Raw genomic sequence first — 18,368 nt, forward strand, 5'->3', positions numbered from 1 at the left:
TAGGGAACTAAGAATACATCAAAAACCAGTTAATGTTTTGAGAGTCCCTATTTTGCCGTTCTCCAGATTATAAGGTTATGATCTACGATGATGCAGGACATTTATACTGGCAACATCTAACTCACAATACCAACTCTGAGTATCCATTCATTTATTTTTCTTAACTGTTATTGATTAAGAACAGCAGGTGCATGAGATCCCAGCTTTACTGGGTGAAAGGCAAACTCTGGATGGATCCCCAGTCCGCCTCAACGCTAACACAATGTAGTGCTGTGCGATACTGCAAGTGGTGTTATCCATCCGATCCCAAGTAAATACAGGGCCAATGATGCCAATAACAATACAGATAGTGTTATTATTAACTACTAAAGGCAGCTTGTGTAGGGGAGAGCCATGTGAATGACTTATGAGAAGAATTATCATCAATTTGTAAATTCTGAAGACATTTTAATGACAGTTAAACCACTGTCATTTTTACTTTCCACAATATTTACCAAATATTCAACAAATAAGCTTTTTCATCTTTTGCAAGATAAAATGTCGGCTATAGTACATCCTACAGAAATGCACTGCAATTGTTTGTCCATTTGGAAGAACTGAGGAGTGAAAAGAAGTGAGCAGTGAGAATGTGCGGTCACTTTATGAGGTGATAATGTGGTCCTGCACATGTGGAGAAAGGATGACAACCCGTGTTCCCCATCTTGCCCTGAGTTCTTCATAAGACAGCGTTAACAGTGTATGTTTAGAGCAGCACTCTAACCTTGAGGGCATTGTTGCACTACAAGGGTGGAACATACCAATCTTTGTTAAGATCCTCAACCTCAGCTGTCAACATAGGCCTCTGGTGCCGGAGCTGTCTGTCTACAGACAGACGGAGCCAGGTGACGTGCTCAGAGACGACTGTCTTTCTGCGGCTGCACTGGGATGCATGTGAACTGAGGTTGGGTACGACAGAGTATTAGGGCCACATTAGTTAGAAAACTATATTGCTGATCATTTCGAGATTAAAGTCGAAAATGCATTTTGAGAAAAAAGTTGAAATGTGGAGATTACCGTTGTTGATTCAAGACAAAATTGCACACTTGCTGTACTACAAAATGTCTTGTTTAGGTGAGTTAGTGAAACAAAACGATTCTCTTTATTGGGTGTAACCATCGGTAACCGTTCATCTGCCCATTATAAGCCATTTCCTCTTCTGCAAATCCACTCGTCCAAGTTTGTGTGTTTTTACATCTGACCACCACGCTGTGTTACTAAAACCGATTCTGAATTAAAAAAACAATCTTGAATTGTTCTTACACAGCTAGAACTTGTTGTGCTGATGAACAACTGAGTGTCGAGCCTCAGCCTTTATGGTTTTAAAAGCAGGTTTCTTCACAAACCAGAACTTGATTAACAGCTCTGCATCCCATCATATTCACACAGTTTCCAAAGTTGTTTTTTTGCCATTTTGATACTATAATGAAACCCATAAAGCCTGATGCTCCAGACATTCAACAAACTACATTTATTGCTTCTTTTTTTTTTCTTTAATTCAGCGTGACAGCTGTTGTAGCTGTGCTAAAGGAATTGGAAAGATATTTTTCTACTGATCAACTTAGATTAGGCAGCACAGTGTTTCTCTTCTGAGAAATGAAGCCTGTTCCACTCAGCAAGCTGCCCTGCTGCACAGCTCAGCCAGATGACAAATGCATTTAAGACTGCAGTCAAACCCACAAGGGCTGCGGCTCCATCCACTCAGCTAGCCAAATGCATTGCTTTTTTAATCAGCACAGGAATCAATTAGCGGTGATGAACTTTGAGAGGCAACACAAACACTGTCTCTGTCTCTTTGTTTGATATTTCACCGAAAATAATTCAAGTGTCATTTAAAACATTTATGATCAGTTTCAGAATTAAAATGTGTTTTTCTGTCAGTACACAAGACCATTTCTAATGGATCATAACAAAAATCTTTTGATTTGATTTTCCTGTTACTAACATTAAATACTTCAATGTAAAATGTGTTTGTGCTTTCAGAATAAATTATCATTAAAAAAATGCTGTAACCAGTAAGAGTCACCCGTGCTCTTCTTGGACATCTCCATCTTGTGGTCACAGATTGCATTTGTGCTGAGGGAGAGCTCTCTGACAGATTTGTTGATGAAATAAGTGGAATATTTGGTCCCATGCACATCATAGGTCAACAATAACAAACAGTTAAAATCAAAGCAGCAGTTGTGCAACTTTAAAAATCAGTGTTTTATATTAAAAATGAGATTTTAAAAAGGCTTAAACTGATCCATCACCCTGACCAAGCCACCTTAAAGGACCCAGAGGATTAACAAGTTGTTGAGTGGCTAGGTGATGATAGCTGTCACTGTCCAAGGAAACAACTTACACTGTGCTAACTGTGAATAATGTAAAGGGATTTCTTAGCAGGATCATGTTGTAGCACTTGAGAAAGTCTTTCAGTGTCACAAATTCACACCTCGGGTTCAGCTTTGACCTGGCCTCCCAGCAATGTCTCAGCTGTCTGCATGCTTCTTTGTAGTCTTATACATGAAAACACTGCATTGTGGTATACTGAAGAGAGGACTGTGTTTGACTTGGGATTTTAACAGATGCTGAGGTTTCTTTGTTTATTTTTTTTTCAATTTATATATTTAAATTTTTATCAGGCTTTTTATCAGGCTAAACACGCTAGTAGGAAGAATATCATATCACCGGGCAAAATGAAGCCTTGAACCTGCATTCTCGCTTTAAGCCACCAGATGGCAATAGCCATGGTTGCAAGAAGACTTGGTCCTATAGAAGTCTAAAGGGGAGACTAGCTTTCTCTCTTGACCTCTGTAAACATTTCCCTGCTGAGCTGACCATTCTTCCAGAAGCACATGTGTGAGCTCAGACACTGACACTTGATGAGAAGGCCTGGCTCACAGTCTCCACTCTAATTCATCCTAAAGGTGTTCTGTCAGGTTGAGGTGCAGGCCAGTCAAGTTCTTCCACATCAAACTTGCTCATCGATGCCTTAATGGACCTTGCTTTGTGCACTGGTGTGCAGTCGTGTTGGAACAGGAAGGGGCCATCCTCAAACTGTTCCCACGAAGTTGGGAGTATAAATTGTCTCAAATGTCTTGGTATGCTGAAGCATTTCACTGGAGCTAAAGGACGAGTTGTTTATGCAGGAATAAATAACAAGTTAATGTTTCTGTTAATTGTAGGACGTCTTCCTCTCTCTTGCACTCACGTTTATTAAAATTATTACCAACATTGGACAGTCAAGGAGGGCCACCGAGGAGACCAGCAAATGTTTAACGGTGGCCATATTTAGTAGTGAGGAAGTTCCACGCCTGGACAGGTAGCATCCTATCACTGTGCTTCTGAGAGCGACCCATTCATTCACAAATGTTTGCAGAAGCAGTCTGCATGCCTATATGCTACATTTATATACCTATTGCCATGAAAGTGATCAGGACACCTGAACATGGGTGAGTGAGTAGTGCTGCTAACAGACATGTCTTTAGGCTGCAGGATCAAAAGCTGTTATTCATTCTTTTGCACCTTCACACGTAAAATAATAAGAATAAACCTAAGAATATTTTATTATCAGCTTAAAATGTTAGTTGTGTCTGATGTTTTTTAGCTTTTAGACCGTAGTTCTGACACTATAAATCTGACTTTCAGCAGCTCTTATTCACTGAATGAGCTGTTGCCATTCTTCCTTTCACCGAAGCGTAACTTGAGCTGGCTTTTTGTCGATCTCCTTGCTATTGTCCTCGATGACAGATAACTCACAGACAGTCTCAGTGAGTGCCTGTCACAGATGCCCTTCTTTTTTTTCCTGCTCTACTTTTTATAGGACTCACAGTTATGAATAAAACTTAAAGTCTATTCACAGCTTTTATCTGAAAATTGTACAATGTATACCAGTGCGTACATTTTAAAGCTTTTTTCATAGAAGTGAATGAATCAGTCAACAGAAAATGTAGATGATAAAAACGACATTGAATAGCTTGTAATTCCATTTTATTTGCTCTCCTTCTCAGATTTTTGTAGGAATTTGACTTCTTCTAATAAGCTGTTATTGTTTTTAGTTTGCAAGACCAGCTATATACTGCATAGAATCAGGGACCAAACCCTTACACTATAAAGTATATTGTGTCTTATGCTATCATCTTATGTGCCCTTGCTACTCATTCTTTCTTATCATAGATGGGTGGTCAGCCTCTTGGAGAGCGTCGCTTCTAAGCCAGCTGGCAGATCAGATTTTCAGAGACAGCGAGAGGGCTTTCCAGAACAGATCAGAGAGATTAAACAGCAATTCACACTGAGATATGATCAGACCACAGCTTTATGTGCCATCACCGTTCACAAAATATAGACCCAGCAGAAATAGTCATGTAGACTGATGAGCTTACATTAATGGAAAAATGTTTTATAGCTAAAATCACATCATTCAATTAAACATCAAATTTAAGATTGTGCGTGTATTTCATTGTTTTTCTATGTACCGAGAATGAAAATTGCACCAAATGTCAGAGCAGTGAGGCTGAATTAATCACTCAGTTTTCACTAAAGCCTATAGCTTTATTTTTACGACTTGATTACTCAGCCGCTTATTTAAATTGCTTAGTCAAGCAGCACAAAGAGACAACATCTGTTATACAACCCTGCGCATAATGGGGATTACAACCATTCATTAATATTTTAATCAAACTTGTGTAAAAGTTCAATTAGGTTCGCAGAAAATTTTTTCTAACTGCATTTCAAGAAAATCGGTTTTCGATACCTGTTTTACAAACATGCCTCCAAAATGTGTACGGAATAGGAAACGTGGATCATGAGGGTATTGATTTGGATATAGATAAACCCAAAAAGCCTTGTTAGCAACTGTGAGAAAGAATATGTGAATAATATGACTTTAAAATCCACAAGAAACTTCTAGGCCAACTAAACCCAGAGTTACATGACCTCTAAAACATCATGGAGAACAGGACAACGAAGACAACATGCATGAAAAAGGAGATGCTAAAATTCCTGCAGAACAAACAAAGAAGAACAGACAGGAAGAAACTTCCACAGTGATTCTCCAAATGAAGTGTATAAATCAAGGTTGTCCGAATCTTACTTTTTGTGATCAGTTTTATTTAACATGAAATCAGGCTATAGTTAACTGCATCACACTCATCATTGAACACATCATCAATGTTGTCAGACATAACATTATTCGAGCCAAGTTAATCATAGTGATAATAATTATCAGTGTATAAGTGTTAGGATTTGAGTGCAACGTACACAGGAAAAGAAAAAAGATGTACCAAAGGCTGACGGGGAAAGAGACCGTCAGCTAAGGTGTGCGTCCTTCATAATTAGTGCTCAGTGTCAGAGTTCAAATTAACCAAACCCCCCGTCCTGTTTAAAATCACACACACACACACACACACACACAGATACACACAGGTGTAAACTTGAGGGGGGAAAATACACTCATACACACACAGTTTGAATTTGTGCCATACGTGATACGGCTTCAGCCAGCATACTAGAGACTGAAAACCTCCCAGGAGCGTGCTTGAGGAGGAGGAGGAGTCAGGGGTTAATTTGGAGCTCTGAGGCCCTCTGCAACTCCCATTCAAATCCAGTGGAGTGTAATCATCGGGCCCTTTCTCCAGCATGAATAAACATTCATTTAAAAATAACAGACGACCTCCATAACTCCACGTTCAGCTTCAGAAAAAATAAGTGTGCCTGTTTAAAGCACGTCACCGTTTAAAAAGTTCTACTAGAGTTTGTGGTACCCGTCTGTTCTCTTACAGCTGAGGCTGGTCATCTAGAGAGGTATTGACTAACTATTAGCTTCTGAGGACATACAAAAAAAAAGCCCTTCAGTGATTTCAGACATGCAGATAGGAATGTTGTGACGGTCAACAGCTTCACTGTTATTGAATAATGACGCCAGAGAATGGAAAGTTCATTCCATGTCAACCCAATTTAGCTTAGTGCTTCTGGATAATTTACTAATTAAGCTTAAGAACAACATAAATATAAACAGACATATAAATACCGCTGGCTCCAGGCCAGAGTCAGTGAGTGGATTTCCACCATTTGTTCTCTGCTCAGAGAAGTTTTAGCCTTTGTTCCAAATACTTATAATAGATGACTTGTTCTTCCCTTGATTTTGAAGACTTCAATCAAATGATTCAACATTATTTAAAAAAAAAAAAAAGAAAGAAATTAAAAAGATTCAAAGTGCTTTTCCCCACTGCATAGCATACTGTACTGTAAGGATCCAGCCACAGGGTCTGCTTTAACAAAACTCAGATGCCCCAGGAAGTTAAAGAAACTAACTCTAGAGTATTTACAAGGCGTTTAACCCCGACAATCCTGTCAAGTGTTACATCATCATCATACATGTCTGAGAACTGTGGTTCCTCCTCCGCTCGCAGAGCTAGACGGTTTAGAGTTTTATGACAAAGGTCACAGAAAATGGTACAAAACTGACTTTTGTACAGCTCTGAGCACTTGTGTCGTCATACGCAGCAAACACACGCAAAAAAAAGAAAACAAACACATGATTCCAGGTTAAAACTAATGCTAGCAATAACCAGAGACTACTCTTAAAGTCACATATGCTAAGCAGCTAGCATCTCTGTGATGGACACACTCAGGATGGAGGATGGCGTGCAGCAGTGGGTGCTGGTGTGTCTCACGCGGCGGGGGCGAGAGCCGCCGTCTGGCCAGGAAGAGATGGAGATGCGTGTGAAGATTGTGTGTCTTCACAAGGACATTAACGCACATCTGAACGGCAGGAACAAGAGAAACACAAAGATGACGGCAACTCCACCCAATCGCTAACGTCTGTAGCGATGATATGTTAAAAAGCTGAAAGTCTGATCGCTGTCATCAGTGTCGTGGATGCTGATCGGTGATGATCTGTTGCAGCCCTTTTCTCTCCGTCGCTCTGGGTTACCTATTAGGTCTTTATATTGCTTTGTCTGTCCTCTACATGAACATGAAGGATGATGGATGAAAAATGTCCTGGCTGTAAAAGTGAGTGGTGTTAACGGAGTCCGTCTCTCTGTGTATTTTAGGTCTCTGGGTTGGGGGTCGCCAGCAGTGGCACATTGTCCCGTCTCCTCCTGCCCAGCGGGGGGCGTCTGTACTGCTCACCGTCGGCCAGCGTCTGGGGCAGCGGCTTCCTCTTGCTCTCGGGCAGCAGCAGGATGGACAGCACGGCCAGCAGAGCCAGAGAGGAGTAGACGACGTGGTGCAGGAAGTAGCCGTAGTGGTTTCGCAGGTCCATGAGAGGGGAGCTGAGACGGCCCACGCAGCCCAGAGCGAGCACAGCTCCTACACCGCTCCCTCTGCACACACACACACACACACACACACACACACACACACACAGTTAACTGAAAAGATTTACTCACACTTACTACAATTTCTGTTTATCTTTTCATCGATGATCATTTTTCTAGTTTTCTTTAGTGTTATTTAAACATGCTGACTCAGCTTAGCCGTTTGTTGATGAACCTCAGCTAACACAGCTGTTGTGTTAGCCAAGCGTATTGTAGTTCACTACAATAAAACTGTGAAAAAACATTTTAAGTCAAATTCACATAAAAACTAAAGTTTTGAAAAAGAATCTAAAATTAACATTTTGTGAACTTAGAAACTTCTTAGTTTTAGTATCTGTTAGTTTGGCCAAATGTATTATCCCACCTTGCCTCACGAGGCTGTCACGCTCACGATTATTGAGACTTTGGACGCGAGCTTTCAAAAAGGGTGTTTCTTGTAATGCCTGTACTGATGTTCCTAAATCTTGCCTCTGGTATGAACCCTGAACACATTAATACTTGATAAATAAATAAACAATTAAATAAGTAAAAAATAAATAAAACTAAAGGCTAAACTGAAATGACTAAAGCTGCTCTGGAAACTAAATGAATCAAATTTAAGTGAATTAAAACAAAAAGTCAAAAACGAAAGAAAAAATACTTACAAAATGCAAAACGCACAGCTATAATAACTTTAAAGATTTGATGAACCCAAACTCATTAAAAGTCTCAGGTTATTACATCTGTTACAAATAATGATTTTTTTAAGGGGAATCGACGCCTTTTCAGGCCTCGGGGAGGTTTTTCAGAGCAGGTCGTCCTTCCCGTCGTCTGTTAGGCGCTGATTGTTTTGCCCTCACATAGAGTTAGAGACGATGCTTGTTTGATCTCACTGTTTTTCAAAGCATGCTCATCTCTCTCCTCCACAAAGTCAATCATTTTCTTAAACAGATCATTTTTTTATACTAAATCTGGAAAAATACTTCCATTGTTTTTGAAACTCCTCCTACTTAGAAAGACAGCTGTTGTTGTCTTTCTAAGAGAGGAAATTAAAAATTGTTTAATTTCCTCTCTTTAACATTTGCTGCATTTCACATGTTGTGATTCATTCTGGCAGCCCGCGCACGCTCTTACTGACAGAAAAACATCAACACCTTCCACACTGGCACTTCTTTTTCACCTAAACTACAAGAAGGACAACATCGTAGTAAAAGAGCTGCAGAGTGACTGTAGAGTGCTGCTGTGTTACCTGATGATGGTAGGCATGACCTCTGCAGTGAAGAGGATGCAGAGGGAGGCGGTGGCTTGGGAAGAGAAGAGACCCAGCACTGAGAAAATCGTGATGGCCGTCTCACTGAGATCTAGCAGGGAGGAGGAGAGCAGAGATAACCTTTGTGAGGCGTAGCATTTCTACTATGCAGATAATCTATCATGACTTACAGTTTTTCTAATTTATGAAACTGAATCCATCTCAACATCTTGCTTCCATAACCCTTTGCAGACTCATAGGGACCAATAAACATCCAGTGAGAGGAAGCCACTGGAACACTCACCACTGTCCTCTCAGGCTTTGATGCATGATTAAAGCTCAAGGCCGGACACAGCTTTGACTTTGCTGTCACTGCAGTGTCCTACATAAACTGAAAGCCATACTCTTTTTCAGCCACAAGGGGGAGACCAAGATTTGGGCAACAGCAGATGTAAGTTTCCACACACAATGCTGTGGGAGGGGGAGCAAAAATTAAAAAACACAGGTCGGGTTTTTCCATTAACAGGGCTGAGTGGTTTGCTCCTAATACACTTCATAATGCCTGAAGTTAGAGTTCAGCAGGATGTATGAGAGGGATGGATCCAACATGGCCCCAGAATCAGCATCAAATTAAATTCCAGTCAAGATTTAAACAAGCAAAGATTTTAATCCGAACAAAGCCTCACATAATGGCTCTCTAACAACAGGGGGGGTTCTGAGGTAATGAAGTGAAACTGTGCCCACCTTGACTTTTATTAATAGCCTTCCTTACTTGACTCTAGATTTACTTGGAGAAAACTATTCTGCTACCAACTAAAGCCGGCTTACACTCCATGAGTCCCAGGAGGATCAAAGAGGCCAGCCCCGTCATCGTCATGGAGAGAAGGAGGATGCCGCGGCGACCACACCTGTCTACAATCGTCCAAAGCAACAGCCAGGCCCCACCGCCTGCACACACAGAGAGCAGGTACGTCCAATAGAAGCTGGGGGCGGTGCCCCTGACGTCACCTCGGAAAGAGCTGTAACAGTGACTAATGCCGTGAGAGATGAATCTGAGGGAGGAAGGGCAGAGAAACAAAAGAGTAAGCACTCATGTTTCCAAACAGGTTTTAAATAGAAAAGATAAGCGAGCAAAGGTGAGTGTCGCAGCACTTTAAGCATGAAATATGAGGCAGCGGCAGCCGGGGCTGTAAATGAGACACTGCGCAAACACAAAGGAGTGACTCCAAACTGCTGCGTTGCTGAAATAATGTCAAGAGTGTGAGATGACTTACGAGGTGAAGCCGAGCACGCACATGTTCTTCCAGATGTTCCTGCTGTGGAAGAGCTCAGGGAAGGACAGGTGGGGCTTTGAGGAGGGGGCTGGCTCTGAATCCAGCTCTGCAGAGGAGAAAAGAAAAATGACAGTCCGGTAACACAGACGAGGACGGCCTGACCTGGTTCCTCGCTGATCAATCGCTCGCTGTCAGCTTATTACTAGAGGGAAAAGAGACGTGCAGGAGGACACGTGTAGAGTCTCAATCTGGCCATAAGGAGGCCATTTAATAAACTGTACAATTACAGTAGACACCACTGTGATGTGTTCATTAAATTAGCATTTGTTACCTGTGCAGAAATGTTTAATAAAGGATCCAGAACATGAGACGATTTAACTGTAAGTGGGATTTTCCTGCACAGCCAGCTGTGAGGTTTACAGAGAAAAGTCTGAGGAAGAGAAAACGTCTCGTTGATGTCAGGGGTCAGAGGAGCTCGGCCAGACTGCTTTGAGTTGATATGAAGGAAACTGAAGCTCAAATAAGCACTCATTACAACCAAGGTATGCAGGAGAGCATCTGAATGACCACACCGGGTCAGCTAAGAGCAGCAAACTGAGATTACGATTGACAAAGCTCAGCAAAACTACCTGCTCTCATGAGACGGGATTTCTGCCGTCACATTCAGATGGACGCGTCGGGATTTGATGTAAACATATACACATCGATCTGTCCTGCCTTGTGGTGATGATGTAATGGTGTAAAGGATATTTTCTTGGCACACTTTGGACCCCCTAGTAGTAAGTGAGCTTGATTTAAACACTACAGCCTGCCTGAGTATTGCTGCTGACCCCGTCTATTCCAGAGTGTCTGACGGCTGCTGATGGCTGCTTATCGCAGGACCACGTCACAAAGCTGAGAACATCTGAGAACGTCTCAGACTGGCTTCCTGAACATGAAACATGAGTTCACTGTCCTTAAATGGCCTCCACAGTCTAACAGACAAACATGCACGTTTGGCATGTGGTAGAACTGGAAATTCGCACCAAGGATGTGCAGCTGACAAATCCGCAGTTATCAGCCTATCAGAAACACTGAGTGTGTAAAAGCATAGGACTAAGTGGAGAGAGAAATTCAAGGCCTTTAATGGATCATATGAAACAAATGAAACATGACGTTCTTCATCAGCTCGATACTGCTACACTCTTCCCGACTGCAGCGAGACCAAAACTGTGTCCTTCATCTGTGTCTGCCGCTCACAGACGTCAGCTATAAAAACATAGTTCAGTCTTATTGTTAACTTTGATATGGCAATTATGTGTAGGTGGTGCCGTGAAGGATTATTTTATAGCACATCTTTATCATCTTGTTGTGATAAATATAGGTCAGAGTTATGTAAGCCTCATCTAGCCTCAGGTGCTGAGATACTTCTCCAGGAGATAACTCTCAGAGGAGAGAAACACGGCCAGCAAATGCATTTACACCGTTTCTTTTTAAGACTTGTTGCTACATGAAACATTTCTGCACGTCATCAGTATTCCTGAGTGTCCTTCCTGCTAGCGTGAGAGCATTACAGTAACCACCCAAATAAATCCCCATTTTAATTTGATCTGAACCGTAATCACAACAAAAGGGGATGTGCTCTGATCACTTTATCTGTGAATGAGAGCTCGACATAAAAGAATATGAACAAATTTAGGTTAAAAGCTTTGTGGGGGTTTTTAATACACTCAGAAAGGAAATATTAAATGTAGATTTTGCTACTATTAACAACTATTAACCTCAGAGTACAGCTAATGCTAGCAGAACACAGAGGTTACTGAACAGTGTAAAGTGGACACTACATAGCTGGAAACATATTTGACACGTAAACAGTGGCAGAGCTCAGTGATCGCCCGGCCTTAGGCCATCTTTTAACAGCGAGTCATTATGTCCCATTATGTTTCCATTTTAATGCAGGAACCATCTGCTTTTAATAAATTATGAATTGTAATTGAGCATCATTACCGCTCTTGGAAGTGGTGCGTGAGAGGGTCATATACATTGAAACACACGGCCACAGGTATTCCATAAATAATGCAGGCTTCGTAAGCCGAGCGCCTGATGTTGAACCCTGCAGTGAGGAAAAGTGGGAATTTGTTCTTCTTTTACAGAACGAGGATCTAACGTCAGTGCTGCAAACACACCTGTGAAGCTTTCATCGTCCCTCACGTCTCTGTTGGAGTTCCTTCTCTCGCTGAACGCGTTCATGTCTGAAGATCGCTCCGACAGAAGGAGCCAGCGAGGAGATTCTGGAAACACCCCAGGAACTCTGCAGGAGGAGGAGGAATATACTTTAACTCCAGCTCACTCTTTAATCTCAGGTGACCTTTACTCAGCACTAAAACTAATTAGAAGCTTTAAGGTTTTGTTGCTTTCACCGGAATTTGCTGCTTCAGTATGAAAACTAACCAGTGCGGGTCACAAAGAAGCAAAGTTCTATAATCCTCTCTTATTAAAACCTCCAATTCGCTGCCAGTAATCTTTCTATAATCTCTGATAATGCGGTATGTTACCCAGATCTGAGAGGGACTGCGGACCTTAAACAAAGCAGCTCTAATATGTTCTGACACCAGCTCAGTGTGACAAGGGGATTGGAATCAATACCATCTAACAAAGCTTTCAGCAAGTCAGCTGGCATCAAGGCACTAGGCGAAACCACTCCCAGGTTCCTTCATGATTCAGAAAGTAAAAGCCTGAGTAAAAATAAAAAGAGACACATTCCTACCCGTAGCTGAGAAAGAGTGTTAGTGGGGCGGACCCAGCTCCCAGCAGGCCCCTCCAGGACTGGCACCCGAGGGCCACGGCCAGCAGCAGCAGCTCCCCGGCTACAGTCGTCAGGCCAGCCAGCGTGGTGGCCATCAGCCTGAGAGACGGCTCACACAGCTCCAGACCTGACCAAACCAACACAATGTCAAAGCTAACTAATCTAATATTTACACTTCTCAGACTCTGAGAGGTTAAACATAAAAAAAACAAGAGAATATAAATATCATGTGTCGCCAAAACTTGGTTCCATCGAAATATAATGCAAGCTATGACGAAGTAGATTTGATCACTAGGCCTCATTAGTGGCACAAGGAAAAGGAGAGAGGAATTACTGAATTGAGACTCTCTGAGATTTCAGGTGAAGTTCAGGTTAGTGACTGTACTGTGGAGGAAACCATGGCTGCATGACTGTTTGCATATTACAGTGTTTGTTCCTGTGTGATGATCTGTGGGTTGTAATGGAACAAATGACGCCCCCTCCTTCAAGGCTGCAACACTCACGGGTGATATACAGAGTAAGATAGACTCCCGCACTGGCCGCCGCCAGACAGAAACGCATGACGATGAAGACAGAAGGGTACGGGGAGACGCACACGAGCACCCCGAACACCACCGAGAGGGTCAGAGAGGTCAGGAGGGTCTTGGACCTGCCCAGCCTGCAGGGAAGCACAGAGATGCAGACACGATTAAAACTCAGCAAAGTAAGCAAAGCCAGATTTAAATGAACAGGGATAAATTAAAAACACATGTACAGGAGCAGATATACAACAGCAACATAAATCACATTGTACGTGCTGATAATGCAGCAGCTACTCGCGTGCTTAAATATTAACACGGAGAGGGAATAGAACAGAAAATAGGACAGGAGTCTACTGACAGAGTTTAGACACAACAGGGAGCCACCCTTTGAAGTCTACACTTTTACAGCATCATTAACCATTAATGCTGCCATTATACTTCCAGTTTCATGTAGTTTACCAGACAAACAAATTAATCTGAACAATTTAGACCCCATGAAAAGAGTTTAGAATAAAAAATAAATAAAAGAAAGAGCCTAAGAAATGCTGCAATCACAGAGGCTGAGGGAACCTGCGTTTCCAAAAACAGCTCAAGTGGAAAGCACGACTGTTCACTAATGAACGATTAGCCAGTTTTTGTCTGCTTGTTTAGTTTCTAACATGGGGCTTAGCAATGCTCCCATTTCTTCTCCATGTGCCCCCGGGAGGCACCATTAATTCACTGGTCTAAACAAACAAATGCATGCTCAATTGGTCAGCAAATTAATGAGAGCTGTTAGCTGATTAAAGTGGCATCATCTCCCTCGCAGTTCCCCCCAAAAACTAGAGCTTCCCCTTCAAACGACACACACTGGTTCACTTGTGTGACTCATCCGAGGCCACTGAGCAAAATAAAGCATGCAAATTTAGCATAAATGTATTTGCCATTAATTGCTTGTGGGAGGTAAATTGTTTGTAATACAGCCATGAGATTTTCTTGAGTAAACAGCAGTATTTTTCCTCCATCACAAATTATATCTTACTGTGATAAATAAAAAGAGTTTATGAAATGGCATTTGGGCTGTTTGATCATAAATTTCTCTTTTGGCCTGAGGCCACAACTTGCTGTTGGATAGAGGAAGCACTGGCAGGCCACAGTAAATCTATAGCCCATTTCATTCTGCAAGCCGTGCTACTTGTTCTGAGTGTGTCTCTGTGTGCTGCATGACGACTGTGAGGTAATGAAACTGCAAAGTAAGAAGAGGACAGAGAATAATGAGGAACAAAATGATCTGACAGCACAGATGTCTGCACACAGACAGGCTGGCTTTTATTGGAACATGTTCCCAGGAAGCATGCCCATGTGGGCCCACGGAGGGTAACTGTGGGTGAACTGTGGGGCTGTGTGCACAGGGCACGCTCACATTTATTGTGCACAGGTGCCACAGCAGTGTTGCCCTTTTGGGGCTCAAATATAGTTCATGGAGGTTCCAGTTCAGATTTGTCCTTATGGACACCCCCACAGAAAACCCATATGGGCTCCTTGTAGGTTAGCCCATAGCAGTTTTGGGTCCCTGTAAAGGGTTTTCTGTGGGAAACCCATAGTGGGCCTACAATGGGCCCCAGTGGATGCTCCTCTCTGCTAAATGTGGGCAGCCCACAGTCAGCCCGCACTATTGGCTGCACCACAGTGCCCAGATGTGCCCTACTAATCACCCCAGTACTCAGCCCACAATGGGCTGCCATTGTGTGCCGTGTGGGTTTGTCCACAGTGACCAAACAAGAAAGGCACAAACAATATCACCAAACCGCTTCAGTAACTCATTAACGCACTTCTTGGCCGTATGTTTTGTCCTTCCCGTTGTTGAGTGTTCATTCCTGAAGTTTGCTTGCCATGAAAAACAGACCTGCAGGAAACCCAGATGGGGGCGTGTGTGAGAGCATACATTACCTGTCAGCGGCGTAGCCCAAGCTGAGACAGCCAGTCAGGACACCCAGGATGAAACACACCTCCTCCACTGGGACCAGCCAGTACTGACCACACACCAGATCCCACTGTGGAGGGAGAGAGGTCTGTCAGTTAATATCCAATCAAGTTAGCAGAGCCAGGCTGGTACAGCAGGCAGATAATAGCATCATAGATTATCATCACAGCTGGTCAGACAGAGTTAGGGTGACCAGATCCCAACAACATAATGTGGGACAAACAGTGTTTGTGTGGGGCAAAGTGGGACACGTTAACAATGCAGTCAGGTAGTCAAATATATTATATTTGAGTGCAACTTTTCCAATTCTCTTACTAAGTAAATACATCAAAACTAAAGGAAGATGAAGTTTCTTCTCATGGATTCATGAGCTGGTCTTTATATGCCACCGTATAACTAACTGTTAACAGTCTTTGGTTGTCAGTGGCAATGCATCTATAGATTGGCCATATCTGACAGTTTTACACATTTGTAGCCATTTATGTCACACAGACACACACAAAGAAGAAAAAAACCGAGCAGTTTCATTTTCTTCGTAGTTGGTTGGTCTTCCATCATTTCTAACAAAATCTGCAAAGCTTGTGACTGTTTAGTAACTTGTAACATTTCCTAATGGGCATGACAGTAGACAGCCTAGCCTTCACTACAATAAGCCTTCTCTGCTTTCTTCACATGCATTGGGTAAAAGGCTGACTTTAGAAAACATCCTGCAGAAATAGTCCAAATGTGGGACAGGGAGACAAGAAATAAAAATGGTGACATCTGGTCGGCCTGGACAGAGGTGCAGAATCGTGCGCGTCTTCATGTAAAATTACTGAAATAAACTGTTAGAAACAGTGATCCCATTATTGTCCATTTTGAACCCAACTCTGAACCAATAGATTTATATACCTCACAGGTTCAGGGGACTGGTTGAATGCATCAGCTGTCAAAGCTCCCTGATCATTTAACAGCTTCACTGCTTTGAGATTTTAAGGGCAATTAGTAACAAGACACCTTGTTAATTATACTTTGCCCACTTAGTGCTTTGTCGCTTTTACAGTTTCACTTGGTAAATAATTGGCTTATTCAGCAAAACTGCTGAATAGCAGCACAAGATGGTGCCTCCTTTTTCCCTCCTGTCCAGTTGAGCTAAAGAGGAATTAGGTTTGATTAATGGTTAGTACTGTAGAACATGGCACCAGTGTGAAAGTCTCTATTCCTGTGTCAGACAAATTTATAAGCTTAAAAGCAAAAAAGATTTTTGCTTGTATAAAAGTCTCTTTCAGTGTAGTTCAGAGAAATCAGCCCTTGGCTCCTTCAACTCTAACATCACTAAACACTTTTGTAATTATTTTATGGGCTCACTCACTAGTTTCAGGTCATTAGAGGGAAAAATGCTCAGCTCAGGGATTAATAATTGACCTCACTAACCAATGGATGACATCAAGGTGACTGCCTCTATCTTGTTTATCATCTGTTTTTCTTTAACTCCCTGATCATTTAACAGCATGTTATCCCCACGTTTGTTCATTTAGAGGTTGCATAGTGTCCGTCATCTACTGCAGTGTAAGTATAAAAATAAAGAACATCAGCCAAAGTAATTAAATCTAAATTGTTCACATCCCTCGGTAATAACCACCACACAGCAGTGGAGTTAAAAATGGATACACCACCCTCAAAAGACAACTCAGTAGCACAGTCCAATAAATGTATAAAGGGAGTCAGTAAGCTTGACTTACTAATTAATAAATGTGTTATTTGACAAATTAAATTAACAAAGTCAGAGATTTTAGTTTACAAAAAAACAACGTTTTTCTTTGACATTAGTTCTGGTCCATTTATGCATTTATGCAAAAATGACATATACACTCCCTGGTGTAAACACAGCTGTCTTACAAGAGGGAAGAAGAGCCCATTAGACAAATACTAGAAACACAGGAAGACGTAACGACATTACACACATGCATGTGTGTGGTCACAATACATAAAGCATAGTGGGTGTATCGCTATAATCACTGGTTAGCACTGCAACAATAAAACGGTACGAGGTTCACTGAGTGGATTAGAAAACAAATGCCCGTGTGACTGCATGAAGCAGTTCAGCCACACGGAAAGTCAGCACATCTGTTAAAAAGGAAATAAAAAAATAAAGATCTCTGCTCTCAGATCCGAGTTTAATCACATTAAGCCGACCCACTGATTTGCATTTACAGCTGAGTCCTGCTAACGTCGCTTCCTGTTGGCTGCTGAAAGCAAAATGGTTTTAATGATCTAGAGGGAGACTGAGCAGAGGGCCGTGATTTTTATTTTTTTTTAAAGGCCCTACATAATTGGAACCCGTGCACAGAAACATTAAAGCCCGTCACGTAACATCAGCTGTCCCATTGCTGAGACACGCAGTCACAACAGTGAACACCATGCAACCCGGAGCGCTCGTACGGGTGGAATGCTGTGGAAGACGAGGATGAGGAGAAAATGCGCACAAACAAGTCCTGAAAGCTACCAGGCTGGTTTAGAGAGAGAGGGGACCAGAAAGCAGCAGGTTTGTGCCTCCAGCAATGAATAAAACCTGCAAGTATGTCCTCATAACCATCAACATGAACAACTGCTCTAACAAACCCGCAGCTCACACGTCACAAATTCATATTTTTGCATCAAACCAAAGACAAAGCATGTGTATGACAAAAGAATTTCCCTCGGGATAAATAAAGTTCTTCTTATCTTAAATATCACTTTTATATTTCAACAGACATGGAAGTTTGTGTGCATTAGTTTATAGATCCAGAGCACAGAGGTGGTAAGTAAAGTTTGCCAGTATTAAAGTGATGGTCTTTATTGACCGGTGGCAGCGATGAGGCTGATCAGAGGCGGTCCTGCTTCCTGCTTGCCAGACTGCCAGCAAAGCAAAGCAGCTCTGGGGGAACGCTCAATCACCCTGCCAGCTAACCTGATGAAATATGTTAGCCTGACTCTAAAAGCTCAGGGACAGAGAAGACTACAAGTCAAACACTTCTGCTAAGTTCTTCTAGTGTCTTCAGCTTGCTGCAGTGGTATTGGGTGGGTTACCAGCAAGTTGCCCTAACACCATAAATTAGAGCTGGGTGTGGTTCCCCACATGTGGGCACAAAATAAGAAACAGGCCAAATAGTGATCAGCCTGGTGAGAAAGGCTAGCTGCCATCAAGGCTCTGCTAAAGACATTAAAAAAACTGGGCTGACAGTCTTTGAAACCGAGGTCTGGGTGAAAACGCACATCAGCGTATGTCAGAACATCAC

At 42.2% G+C, this 18,368-nt stretch overlaps 1 protein-coding gene and 2 long non-coding RNA genes across 4 annotated transcripts in view; 2 read left to right on the forward strand and 1 right to left on the reverse strand.

Moving 5' to 3' along the window:
* LOC120441815 overlaps window positions 1–7,210 on the forward strand; it is a 22,813-nt gene extending 15,603 nt beyond the window's left edge. Inside the window, exon 5 of the long non-coding RNA XR_005614310.1 lies at window positions 7,074–7,210. This is a non-coding gene — a long non-coding RNA (uncharacterized LOC120441815). The remainder of the gene's footprint in view (window positions 1–7,073) is intronic.
* Window positions 4,890–18,368, reverse strand: part of slc22a17 (solute carrier family 22 member 17) — a 17,973-nt gene continuing 4,494 nt past the window's right edge. Inside the window, exons 3-10 of the mRNA XM_031730135.2 lie at window positions 15,078–15,181; window positions 13,131–13,285; window positions 12,589–12,754; window positions 12,008–12,132; window positions 9,843–9,948; window positions 9,397–9,620; window positions 8,569–8,680; window positions 4,890–7,346 (exon numbers count right to left, since the gene is read on the reverse strand). Coding sequence (XP_031585995.2) covers window positions 7,070–7,346; window positions 8,569–8,680; window positions 9,397–9,620; window positions 9,843–9,948; window positions 12,008–12,132; window positions 12,589–12,754; window positions 13,131–13,285; window positions 15,078–15,181 — 1,269 coding nt within the window. The 3' untranslated portion in view covers window positions 4,890–7,069. The remainder of the gene's footprint in view (window positions 7,347–8,568; window positions 8,681–9,396; window positions 9,621–9,842; window positions 9,949–12,007; window positions 12,133–12,588; window positions 12,755–13,130; window positions 13,286–15,077; window positions 15,182–18,368) is intronic.
* Window positions 8,596–18,368, forward strand: part of LOC120441814 — an 18,812-nt gene continuing 9,039 nt past the window's right edge. Inside the window, exons 1-4 of one of the 2 annotated variants that reach the window (XR_005614309.1) lie at window positions 8,596–8,713; window positions 8,821–9,019; window positions 9,351–9,535; window positions 11,975–12,184. This is a non-coding gene — a long non-coding RNA (uncharacterized LOC120441814). Of the gene's footprint in view, window positions 9,020–9,350; window positions 9,536–11,974; window positions 12,185–18,368 lie in introns of both variants that reach the window. The other variant, XR_005614308.1, reaches the window with a different exon arrangement.

This window comes from Oreochromis aureus, linkage group 9, assembly GCF_013358895.1.
Source record: "Oreochromis aureus strain Israel breed Guangdong linkage group 9, ZZ_aureus, whole genome shotgun sequence".
NCBI lineage: Eukaryota > Metazoa > Chordata > Actinopteri > Cichliformes > Cichlidae > Oreochromis > Oreochromis aureus.